Source organism: Triturus cristatus, chromosome 11 (genome assembly GCF_964204655.1).
Source record: "Triturus cristatus chromosome 11, aTriCri1.1, whole genome shotgun sequence".
Lineage (NCBI taxonomy): Eukaryota > Metazoa > Chordata > Amphibia > Caudata > Salamandridae > Triturus > Triturus cristatus.
The window spans coordinates 390751260-390764961 of NC_140594.1; the positions used below are offsets into that span (position 1 = coordinate 390751260).

The 13702-nt window shown below is 41.9% G+C and overlaps 1 protein-coding gene across 2 annotated transcripts in view; it reads left to right on the forward strand.

Annotated features, from left to right (window-relative positions):
• SH2D6 (SH2 domain containing 6) overlaps nt 1-13702 on the forward strand; it is a 265219-nt gene that overhangs the window by 224650 nt on the left and 26867 nt on the right. For both annotated transcript variants that reach the window (XM_085633547.1, XM_085633548.1), the window contains one exon: nt 9947-10030. In XM_085633547.1, coding sequence (XP_085489673.1) covers nt 9947-10030 — 84 coding nt within the window. The remainder of the gene's footprint in view (nt 1-9946; nt 10031-13702) is intronic.

Sequence of the window (13702 nt, forward strand, 5' to 3'; positions counted from 1 at the left end):
GCATTTGCTTCTACAGCAGTCGTGGTACAGTTGTGTCTGGCTGTATCACATTTTTGATAACACCACTCATCCTTGCCAAGGTCATGCCTGAAGCAGGACACACATGGATTATTTGAGATGTAAGCCAGAGCAGCTCTTTGTTTTATTTTTTATCATTTTGTCTGTTTAAACTCGCAAAATGAGTCATTTCTTCTTTCAAAGAGGTAGCACTGCACCTCGCCCATACCCTTGTCCCTTGTGTAAAGTAATTTTCGAGACAAATTGTTTTATAAAGTCCAGCCATCAGCAGCTGAAACACCTGTTCTTAAGCATCCTTCAATTACAATTAGAGGTGAGTCTGACATTGTTGCTAATCTACAGGGAGGGGGGGGGGGGGGGGGCAGTGGTACGCTTTCTCTACAGCATGTACCAAAACAAATCCAGTCCCTGGAAATACTTTGTGCTTCACACAGGCGATTCTTGGAACAAGGATGTAGTCGTGTTCTCATCACTGAGGTATGCAGACTCATTCCTGCCAATTCACACAAACTGTTCCTTTTGCCACATTCTGTTCGACAACAGTAACCTGCACACCTCCAGCGTTTGGCTTTCAGTTTTGACATGAACAACACCTGCGCAGAAAAATGCATTACTAGTGTACAAGGGGGCGCAGTCAGATATGTTTTGCGTGTAACTGAGGTGCCCGAAAACTCGCGTATTTAAATTCCACATCTCAAGTACACAGAATCAGGAGAAGTGCATTTTTAGATATGAAAAATGCATCGGGATGGTCGAAAAAATCACTTGTTGGATGGAGTTTCCACTGTCGTACATTTTAATTTAAGGGTGGGAAAGGAAGGGTGACAGGTGGTAGGGTAGACATGCAACATATATGGACCAATCACGTGCTCTAAGGGTTATAGTTATCGACAAACATTTTTGAAGTTCTGTCCCACCCTGGTAGCACTTAAGGGCCTATTTACAAAAATGTCATGCAGTGCAGTGCAGCAACTCACCTTGCTGCGTTGCGTGACAGGAAAAGGGCATTAATGTGCCGTATTTATCCAATATGGTGCATTCCTGCCTTCTCCCCTGCACTGGCGCCCTTTAGGCAGCCTAGCGCCAACGCAGGTACCCTTGCATGTTGCATGCAGGATTGTTTTTGTTTAGGAAGGGGCACCTTGCCACAATCCCAAAAGGCATGTTCCTCTTTGTATGTGTGCTTCAGAATGCAGCACACATAGGCAAGAGGAGGGAATGAGGAGAAACAAAGATATTCCTCCTCGTTACGCCTCTGCTGGGAAGGCATATCCTCTATGCACATTCCCAGGTTTACCAGTTCTAGTAAATCTGGAAATACATCAAAAACCATAGGAGTTGCATGGGAATACCGATGCAACGCCCATGGAACGCCTCCCTTGCGCAGAGTAAGGCAGCGCAACGATTTTACTCCAGATTTTTGGAGCCACTCAGGGCCACGCAAAGCCGCCTTGCGTAGCTTCAGAAATCTCCCTTAAGAATTTTGTTGCACATGTAACATGTTGCGTGGTGCAAATGCGACGCAAACCGGCTCGAAAATAGGCCCCTTACCATCCACAGTCAGAAAGCCCTTTTTCTCTCGCAAAGTAGTTTTATGAGCACAAATTGCAGAATTTACAACTGAAGTCACAAAAGAGGACATAAAAGTTGTAAATCCAGTTACTCCAGCCTAATGTAACCCTACAATAGCGCTGAAAGTTTATTAACACGCGGAAACATTTTAGTTTGTGACCACTTGCAAATTGCATTCCAACTCTCTGCCACTCTGTAAATGGATGTTTGCTTCTGGCAAGGGCAGGAGTAAATCCCTTGCAGTGTGGAAATGGGGCCCTTCCAAAGCTCTTGGCGAGGTAGGAATAAGGGTTGATTCACAGGGCGAATTGTTTTACTCCAGGGAAAAAAAACAGAGACCAAAAAGATGTTCCATTGGACAAAGACGCTGCATTTGACAGTGTGCAATTGGTTACGAGTATGCATTGTTCAAATATCAAATCTCGGCACTTGCCAAAAAAATGAAATTCAGGATACCTTCTAAGTATTACGCATAATTGCATAATTACGCATACGTGATTATCGCTGGGACCCAGTTGTGCTCTTAGAATGTTTTGTGAATTAATAAAAAGTGTAAAACTGTATTCAGGTGGGACCGTGAGGCTTCCCAAAGTTTCACACTTTTTACATGACTCAAGTCCTGTGAGTTGCATGTCTGTAATGGTTCTTTTTCCAGGGTGGGACTGGAAAGGATTCACCTTTACATTTCATGGATGTGTACAGGTTTCTTCACAGCAAAGGAAAATGTTACAACACATGCTGAAAAAGATATGTTTCCTCAGGTGAAAAAATAAAGCAATAGTTAGGTACATTGCCAATTTACCTTATACTTACTTTGGCAGAAGGTCTGTCTCAGGGCCGTAGCCACAGGGGGGAGGGGGCGGGACGGAAGGAGGGGAAGGCAGCAGGGCCCGGCACCCCCATTTTGCTTGGCCACCCCAAATGTTCTTGGCATGGGGAGATGACAAGATTTTTTAAGAAATGCTCAGTACCATCCAGGTATTTATTGCCTCAGGAGAAACAAAGAATGTAAGCTAAATGGTGCTCCAGTTAAGAATAAACCATTCTTAAGAAAAAAGCTTGGAATTCTTTTTATGACAATGCACAAAACAGTTTTCCTCTTCCATTTAAACACTCAGATTTCATACCTTGATGATGTGTGTCCTAATAAGCGGCTGGGAACTGTACAATTCATAAGTATAATACATGCAATCTGGACTAAAGTTAGCATGAGAAGTTCATATTGGTATTGTAGATAGAAATTAAAATGCAGTGTGCCTGTGAATCACTTTCAGGAATGCATGAATTGCAGATTTGAATTAAAAAGGCAATGCTGGGATCATTAAATATAAATGGACCTAGAAACAAGATAAATTAAATCACAAAAATCATCAGGGTTTGGGACACAATGTTAGAATTCATAAAATGTAGATTGGACTTTGGAAAACAATTGTATTGAATTATACTGTTTTTATGTAGCAGGAGCCTGTCCCTTGCAAGGTCTAAATCACGTTTCTGAATGGTCTGGTTTCAATAGTTATATACAGCTTCATACCAGTGACAAGGATATTGAAGCACGCGAATGGAATCAACTGCTTGATGCATGGTTGAAAGTGTGGTTGTGTAGTCTGGCCGTTACTGGACATATTAGGTGAAGAGAATGAGGTATGATAGGAGAGGATGTGCTGCTGACGCGGGTCTCGGCATTGGCTCAACATCCTGTGATTCCGGGCAAATCTCTCTGTGCCTAAAATAAATAAATAAATGTGACATTGTTTATTGCAACTGGTGCTCATGTAAAGCACTCCAATAACTTCTGGTTGAGTTTGCGAGCTATAAAACTGCAAACATTAAATAATATAAAAAAGTAATTAAAAATATGATGACATAGTGGTTACATGTCACATGGAGTGTAGCTGCTCATAAGTGTTGCAGAGGGTGTGAGAAGGACTCAGTCGCACCTTCCTACACTATAGATGGAATCCACTGTTGATATGCATCAGAAGGGTTGATTATGGTATACGGTGCTCACCAACTACCAATCACAGACAATACGTACTTTGAAGGGAAATCACCAAGTAGTTTTAAAAATGGCATAAAGTTTCCCCTGCCGTACATAATAAAAACATTGCAAGTCACCAAGGAGTTCCCAGACCAAATATAGGAGCAAAGTTGAAGGACAAGTATAACAGCCCCTTTCCTACAAACATCTTAATACCTTGAACTCAGATAATCAAAAATGTTACAAAATGCAGCACAGCAACCACAGTTGCTACGCTGTGTCGCGTGACAAGGAGAGAGGAGAAAAGCGCCATATCTACTGAGAGACCGGACTCTCCTCTTCTCTCCCTAGTGCCAACGCACAATCAGGCTGCTGAGTGCCTTGCACGCACATTTGCACCATTGTGCAAGGATGTCTGCATGAGTCTTGCATATGTTTTGTACTGGAAGGGCACCTTTTCAGTAAAAATACAATGCTTAGACTAACATTAAAACTTTTCCCACTTCGGATGTATGCTCTGCAGTGCAGCACACATGCAAAGTGGGAAACATTAGAAGAAATAAAAGCACTTCTCCCCTTTAACACCTGCTTGAAAGTGGCGTTATTTTTGTCACAAAACCCTGCCCACTGTTGTTTGTAGATAGGGTTTTACATAAAAAAACATGGGTGGTTGCATGAGAACGGACATATACAAACCATGCAATGCCCCCTTTGCAATGCAGCACACATGCAAAGTGAGAACAGATAGGCGTAATAAACGTATTTCTCATTTTTAATGCCTGCAACCCATGCAACATCCCCTTTGCTGAGTAATGCAAAGCTAAGGGCTTCTTTGCGTTTCTTTGAGGAAACTCAAGTTTTGCGCTGGAAAGTAAATTAAAAATATAGAAGTTGCACAGGTTTGCGTCCCTTTTGTGACAAAACCAGCACAAAATGTTTGGCTATCTGGGCCTTGGTGTCTTGCTCTTTCATGTTCATTACAGATAAGAAGTATAAAAGCAAAAATTGTGGTGTGAAATTAAGCACATGAAATGCACGTACTAATTTTTTTTAAATATAATAGAACCAGTTTAAAGCAAGTCGGGTTAAAAAGGCTGCCGATCAGATTGTGTAGAAACTTGTAGGGATTCTAACTTTCTTTCAATGATTTACAGTGTGGAAAAAACATGAACACCTTGGCATGAATATCTCTTCATTGCTGCTCACCTTTTCTTTTTAGAAAAATATATCAAAAGTAATCGCCTGCTCCTATTTTTATTGGTTAAACTGCCCTTTGTCCTGGCTGCTGGCAACAGGCATTCTAATTTCTGAACTCAACTGTTGTAACTTATTATAGTTGAGCAGTTATGTTGTTTCTTATCATAGATGACAAGATGTGTCTCAACTCAATGGTTATGAAGAAATTAGGCACGGGCCTTCATACAGTGATTGGAGTTTTCAATGTATTATGTGAAGTCTGTCTCGAAGCATTAGGGAGAAACAGAAGAGCAACTAATCGGAGGTGCTGTTGAAACATAGGATAGGATAATATTGATAAAATGCACTAATACCTGAGGGTGTCAAGGCGCTGAGCGGACAGGGGAGGAAGGAGAAATGCCAACACCCAGCTACAGAAGCAAATAGCCAAGTTTTCAAAAGTTTTCTAAAGATCGGAAGAGAGTCCGTCTTGGAGATGAAAGGGGGCAAGGAGTTCCAAAGTTTGATGGTTGCTACAGAGAAGGAACAACCGCCCCATCTGGACCTGTGAAATCTAGGAGAAACCAGTTTTTCTGTGAGGAGGATCTCAAATTCCTCCCCGGAGTGTACCACTGAAACATAGTTTTTCAAATGTGATGAGCCTTTGCTATGCATAGCCTTATATACTATATTCAGGACCTTGAAGGAAATGCGCTTCCTGATTGGGAGCCAATATACCACATTCAGGACCTTGAAGGAAATGCGCTTCCTGATGGGGAGCCAATCAAGACTCTAATCCCTTTCCTGGCTGACTGATACTTCGTGATGTTAAGAATCAGCCTTGCTGCTGAGTTCCGTACCACCTGAAGCTTGTTCAGGGATACTGTGTTGACGTTAAGGTACTGAGCGTTGCAGTAGCCCAGCCCGGACTACCAGGCCAGGTCCTCCCTGGACTGGAAACAAGCATCATTGGACCAGTTTTGGGGTTTCACCCCTCATCAGCCAGATAGCTTGACTCCAGTGGCATGGAGAACACGGGACCCACGTCTGGGCATGGCCGTCCCACTCGGGGTGACAAATGCAAAAACAACAATTGATGGACAGAATGCAGAACAATGTCATATATCCACCCCAGTACAGAGATCTGGGCCTAAATCCATTGTTTTTTTGCTCACCATGCCATTCCAGTTTGAACCCATCCATATGCAAATCAGTCTTGACCCTGTACCCAATGGGAACAGTCCAGCCCGAACTGACAGGCCAGGTCATCCCTGGACTGGAAACAAGCATCCTAGGACCGGTTTCAGGGTTTCACCCCCCATCATCCAGGATAGCTTAACTCCAGTGGCATGGAGAGCATGGGACCCACGTCTGGGCATACTCATCCCACTCAGGGTGACAAATGCAAAAACAATTGATGCAAAGAATGCAGAGAAATGTTATACATTCACCCCAGTACAGAGATCTGGGCCTAAATCCATTGTTTTGTTGCTCACCATGCCATTCCAGTTTGAACCCAGCCATATGCAAATCAGTCTTGACCCTGTGCCTAATGGGAACAGTCCAGCCCGAACTGCCAGGCCAGGTCCTCCCTGAACTGGAAACAAGCATCCTAGGACTGGTTTCACAGTTTCACCTCATCAGCCAGGATAGCTTGACTCCAGTGGCATGGAGAGCACGGGACCCACGTTTGGGCATACCCGTGCCACTCGGGGTGACAAATGCAAAAACAACAATTGATGGATAGAATGCAGAACAATGTCATACATTCACCCCAGTACAGAGATCTGGGCCTAAAGCCATCGTTTTTTTGCTCACCATGCCATTCCAGTTTGAACCCAGCCATATGCAAATCAGTCTTGACCCTGTGCTCAATGGGAACAGTCCAGCCCGAACTGCCAGGCCAGGTCCTCCCTGGACTGGAAACATGCCTCCTAGGACCAGTTTCGGGGTTTCACCCCTCATCAGCCAGGATAACTTGACTCCAGTGGCATGGAGAGCACGGGACCCACATCTGGGCATACCCCATCCACTCGGGGTGACAAATGCAAAAACAACAATTGATGGACAGAATTCAGAACAATGTCTTATCTTCACCCCAGTAGAGAGATCTGGGCCTAAATCCATCGTTTTTTTGCTCAGCATGCCATTCCAGTTTGAACCCAGCCATATGCAAATCAGTCTTGACCATGTGCCCAATGGGAACAGTCCAGCCCGAACTGCGTAGTGGGCAAAAGAACAATGGATTTAACTTAGATCTCTTGACTGGGGGAGAATGCCTGAATCATTCAGCATTCTGTCCATCATTTGCTACAGTTACACTTTTCACCCTAAGTGGGGCGGGTATGCCTAGACGTGGGTCCCTTGCTCACTGTGCCACTGGATTCAAGCTAGCCTGGCTGATGAAGGGTGACATACCCCAAAACGGGTCCCAGGATGCTTGTTTCCAGTCTAGGGAGGACCTGGCTTGGCAGTTCGGTCTGGACTGTTCCCATGAGGCACAGGGTCAAGACTGATTTGCATATGGCTGGGTCCAAACTGGGGTGGCGTAGTGGGCAAAAGAACGATGGATTTACCCAGATCTCTTGACTGGTCAGTCAGTGGGCTCTACTGGGGCGGTTTTGGTGCTGTGACCGGCACAAAACCCATTCTGAGAGCTGTCAAAAGAGTGATATGTAATATTCACTCAGGAGAAACAAAAAAGTAATCCATTGAAAGGGCTGTTTAAAAAAGGAGTTTATCCACGTGTGACATAGAATCAACCACCAAAACAGTAGTGTATGGAGTTCACACAGGGTGGAGTGGGGAGGGGCTTGGAGAATAAGAGAACAGCGATGGAAGGGAACCAAACGTTGGCTCAAGCCCTCACGTCTATCAGGTACCAACAGGGAACACACCACAGACAGACACTTTTATCCTTCTTCTTTCTATTTGCATGCATTCATGGACACATTGATGGGAGAGATAGAATAAGTAAGCTGAGCAACATTTACCAGTGAGAGAAAGGAGGGGCTGATCTGCACTTTAGCAGGCTCAACTACTCCACCAGCAGGTCAATAGAGACATTAAGAGACCAGCCCTCGGGGTGGAGGTAATCAGCTTAAGGCAGGGAGGAAGCTAGGGGCTGCAGGGTTTAAACATAGCCCAATCATTTGAACACAATGCTAGACACATGGGAGGAAAAACAACACAAAGCAGAGGAGGAAACATTTTAAATTTAAAGTACTGTAGATGCACAATCGCAACAAAGGGATCACTTTAAACTTTCTGACTTTCTCGTACATAGGTGAGTTACCTAAGACCACTCAAACATAACACAGAGAGTGCACAAGTCAAAAGTCAAACCTGTGCCCTCTATCAGATGAGTTCGTCAAATGGATAGACGTTGTCTAATTGGAATAAGATAGTCTATCTATATCACACTTAATCACAAATACCTGTCAACTGTCACCGTTGACATCTTAGGCAAGACCACCTTATAGCCAACAACACTTTACAATATGCAACTCATACATTGTTTGAAAAGCGAGTTTTCAAATCCCAGAGTACCAAAAAGGTGTTGGCTAAAAAGGCACAACTGAATGAAGTCAGCCGCCCATTTTGAAGCCAGTTGGCAGTCCTGACCACATCTCCACAGAGCTGCAGACTTTAGGCCATTGCATCAGGCCTATTTGTTTTCTGCTGCTGCAAATATACTTATTTCACCCCCAAGGAGAAAGACCCCCAAGGAAAAACAGTGAGCATTGTAAAATACCCTGCCAATGATCTTTCTTATGTTGCGTTAAGAGCTAAGGGGGGGGGGGGGAAGTGACAGTTTTCTTAGCTCTTTGAACCAATAACAAAAAGAAGAGTGATAATAATAGAAATCTGTTATTTGTATAACCCTCTGCAAAGGACATTTACGATGCAATTATTATTAGCAATTCATACCAGAAACTTAGGGCCAGATTTACATAACGTGCAACATATATTGTTGCGGCAACTACATTATTTGGTGAACCAACCTATGTATTAATAGGTTACTTCGCACAATAAGGATTTGGAGTGAGGCACAATCCAACCCACCCCATTACTCTTCATGAATTAGGTAGCAAATTGTGACTCACTCCAATGGATGGCCATTAGAGGAATGGTGGTCTGCTGTTAGCAGATACCCATGTGTGTGATCTCGTTTCAAATTATTTTTGTTTTAAATGCAGCCCTTTTGTCTTGATAGAAATAATGCTGCATTTAAAATTTTGTTTTTTAAAGTTCCACTGGACCACTTCCCACTCTAAACTTTTGTTTTACATTCACAACAGGGAAAGTGTCTTAAGATGACCACTTCACCATTGTGAATCGCTTACAACCACCTTTGAGGAATTGGTAACCTAAGAATGGTTTGCGACCCAAATTATGTTCGCAAACAATCGTTACATAGCATTTTGAAATGCAATTTAATAAGAATGCTGTAGCCGCCCCTTCCAAATTTCGATTCCGTATGCATTTCTAAACCCATTGTGTGATTTGACAAGGGAGTGCTTGGCAATCTATTGTTTCTGTGATGGTTAACAAAGATAAGGTCCTTGTGTACACTAACTAAACCAAACACCTTTTGGGAGCCCTCCCCACACTATCTCATAACGTATGCACATTCTCTCACTGCTTGTCCTGCTTCCAGCAGTCTTTATGCTCTTACCAAAATATAAACATTTTTTAAACAATTCAACAAGAATGCTTATTTTCCCATCCACTTAACCACTCTTATGTTGGTGTCCTTGCTCGGGCCATGCCCCTCCAAATATTCCTGGCTGGTCTGTCTGCTGACTGTTGTGGATTTCCAGGTCTTTTTGCAAATTCCCTAAAAGTCTGCAAGCTTAATAGAAAACCTGTGGGAGTAGACTTTGAAGTGCTTATAAAAGTGCCTTATGAATCACTCCTCATCGGCCAACACTTCTTACATTGTTTTTAATTTATATCACCCTTTCTGCCTTTAAGGCAACTGTTGTCTATTACATTGAAAATTGTGCCTTGCAGTAGTAAGGTGTTTAGTCGTAATTCAATTGCTTTGTTAGGCTTTGCACAACAAAATCTTTAAAGCACATACAAAAGTCAGGATACAGTAGCTATTGGACCTCTAGAGCTAGAGTTTCAGGTAACATCAGGGTATGGAGGTGTTCCCCAATCTGGCCTGGACTCTCTCTCCATCTTGTTTTCCAGGGTCCTGGAGTTTTGGGAAAACTGTGGTACGGAGGAAACTGTGACCGCAACACAGCAGAAAGCCTGCTTCAACGTTCCCACAAGGTAAGCCCTAAGAAAATAGCAGGGGTTGGTAAGTCTATTATACTGTTAACAGGGTGGTTGTATGGGTTTTACTACAGGTACCCACTCCCCTTCCATTGGACAGATTGTTAGTCTTGTTTCAGGCTGTATAGGCTTAGGGACTGTGTTATGGCTTGTGAGGCAGCAACCTATTTGCTGCTGCATGGAATTCCACTAGACTACTGTGGTTGTTCTGGAAGGGTTGTTTAGGCAGAACACTGGTTTTGGGAGCGAAAGTGCCATGCTATCTTCAAAACATATCTCAAAGCTCTTCTCTTTGAAGGATACTTTGGTAAAATGTATTTTGCTTCATCTCACTCTAAAATGTCTGCTTTCATTTTTCCAATGTTGTATCTCAAATGTACTCATGCGCTTATTGTTTGGGGACTGTAGTCGAGTACAGCATGTCTCCCACTTGCTCTTGATTGCCTGCTTTTAATTCTACCTACGTTGTATCTCTAATGACCTCCTGCTGGGATTGTTTGGTAACTGTTCTCTTGTAAAATGCTCTGATGCCTCCGAGCCATGTCCAGACTGTATAAGATCACAAACATCAATCAATAAGATCTAGCGGGCTTCGTTTGGGTGATGGTAGATATGCCTGGGATTTTATTTAAAGTAGTTTTTAATATCCAGGTGTCTTGTCACTTATTTGTGTGTGTTTATGTTTTTGTATTTATCAAGCGCATAGCTGCCCAAGGGCTTCCCAGCGCTGCGGAGAAGCGGTGATGTGTGAGGGGATTAATAGATCATCAGGGGAAGAGCCACATTTTTAGTTTTTTTCTGAAACTTAGTTCATCTCTTAGCAGTCTTTTTTCTTTGAGCAAGGAGTTCCACAGCCTTGGGACCAGCTGCGAAAAAGAAATTCCTGTCCATCTGGATCTTTTTATCCTTGTCGTCTTCATGAGCAGGTCTGAGGATGATCTAATAGACCTTTTGGGCATGTAGGGGGTGATGAGTGTTCCAAGTAGGGCTGGGCCCTTGCAGTTCATGGCTTTGTGGGCAAGACATAAAGATATGAATTTGATCCTGGCTTGGTTCGGCAGCCAATGAAGCATTTTCAGTGAGGCTTTCGCTGATTCTTGTCTGGGTATACTTCGGAGTATCCCAGCTGCCGGATTTTGGACCACCTGTAGTCTGTTCAAAACATATTTAGGGGAACCCAGATAGAGGGAGTTACTTTAGTCCCAAAGCAGGTGGCTGCCAGTTTCCTTGCTTGTATTTCCATGGAGAGATTGTGGTCCTACCAAATTCCCAAATTTGTTATGGATCCTTTAAGGGTCAGGGGACTGCCAAGTTCTTGTGGCCAACTGACAGTAGTATGGGGCACAGAATATTTCCCCTGGAACATCAGTTCAGTTTTATAGCCATTCAACTTTCAGCTACATCTGGCCATCCATATGGCTACTTTTTCATGCAGGGAACCAATTGGCTGTAATTGGACTCCGTCACTGATACTACAAGTTGTGTATCATCTGCGTAAAATACGATTGATAAGTCAAATTCCTGAACTAGTTTGGCCAATGGTTGCATGTAAAGGTTAAATAATGTGGGACTAAGAGCGGATTCCTGTCGGACTCCGCATGAGATCATTGTGTGGACAATGAACAGAGCCATTTGACAACACCTATGAACCCTTTCCGACATATCATTAGGGAGCTAACTGCAGCCCTTCATGCTCAAGGGGATTTTGAAAGCATCAGTAGTTTTGGGAGGAACAGATCAGTTACAGTCTTTCTGAAACCTCTCCTCTTCTTTCAAAGTCACATTCAAATTTTATGTAAAACATTACAAAGTTGCATCCTAAGTAAACATGAGTATTAATTAAAAAATAAATCAAAAATAGGGAAATGTTAACTTCAGTTCTATTTCTAAGGACAGGCAAATTATATCCCAAACCAAGTGAGGTGAAACGTCCAATTTCCCCTCTAGTTCAACCAAAATAATACTTCGGTTTTTCCTCTGGCATAAATATGTAAATTCCAGGATTCAAAGGCCTTCTTTGACATAAGTATAATAATCTTTCTTTGAGGTCTAAATTTTCTTTCCACAGATTTGTACCTCTCACTTCCCAAATTTCAAATTGTAGCTGAACAAGGGTCCAAATTCATCATTTATGAATGTAAATTTGCCATGTGAATTGGGTGGCGCAGTTATATAGGAATCCCAAAGGCACCTCCCAGGTGCCACTGACTGGAAGTTTTTAGGTTTGCAGCAAAGGTACCTGTCCCAATTCCTTATTTGGAGAGATGTGTTTACTCTGTCTGAAAAAAGTTCCTTTATGATTCTCTTGGCTTCAAGGGATATATTAGATTTCTACCAATTATCTGTGGCACTAATTGTCTATAGTTTGTGTCTGTCGAAGGTGAAATAATCTAACAATATGTAACTTTTAAAGAACACAATAAAATAGAAAGATATGAGTTTTAATGAATTAGTCCCCCCAAAATGTAAGTTAACAAGTGACTTAGTTCAGCTATGAAGAAAATCCATATTCCTGGAGAAGTTCCTCATTAAAAAAGTTTTACCGTCATTCATGGACTTAAAATCATAGGGTGTATACTTAATAATTCATGATGGGAATGTAGTGAATTATTAGATTTTAGTATATAAAAACATTACATCAACGAATTAAAGTTTTTACAACTTATATATAGGAATATTTAGGAACATCCACTTGTGTGCATGTTATTGCTATAACAGTGTTTCGGCTCTTAAATTATTTATGGGAGCCATCATATGGTCATAAAATTATGCTCAGTCGACAAATATTACAAAGTTCAGTCCTTCAGTTGTAAGAACGATTATATTGAATTGCATGTGAATTGTCACGTCATTTCTACTGGATGATAGTGACCAAAAGAGAGGTGAGTTAGATTGTTTTGTATTGTGACCTGTGAATGTCATATTGAGTCATACATTTTATTTCAAAAGCTAATCTCATTCACTCTGCCTTGCCCTTAATAGTGACCTGAGAAGATCCTAATGTGTGATATCGAGAGTAAGGGTGTGCACAATTCGAGTAACATGCTTTCACGTAATTACACAAAATTTCAGCAAAATTAAGGGTAATTATGCGGAATGCAAATTCATATTTTTGCGCTCTATTTAAGTACAACATGCATACTCAAGTCAGAGTCAGAGTGAGTCAGAGTCACTGAAGCTTTATTCGATTGATATATTATTCAATCGTAAAAGCACATAAAAAAGAAATATGTACAGTAGGTGAGAATTAATTAGTTAAAACAATAGAAATTTCATAATTATTATTATAACACTGTCTTCAGTACATATAGAGGAACATAAATATGAGGCTAAAAATCAATTAAACATGCATAAGCTTCTGATAGATAAAAACTTGTTTTAAAAAGATCACGATTCTAAAAACACTGTGCTCATTGTCAAGATATTGCAGAGCCTGAAAGGCTGGTTGACATTGGCGGAGACCGAACATTTTTAAAACGGGCACTATGTACAGTTTTCTTAAGTGGGTATACAATTTACACAAGAATAGAACATGGATCGTTGATTGGGAAGAACTATTATCACATAGGCAAGGCTGAAGGTTTCTTGACCAATCATTCATCTTTGGTAATGACACAAATCTGTGAAAAACCCCCAGTCTAAATCTTGTTAAAATGAATCTATCGTATA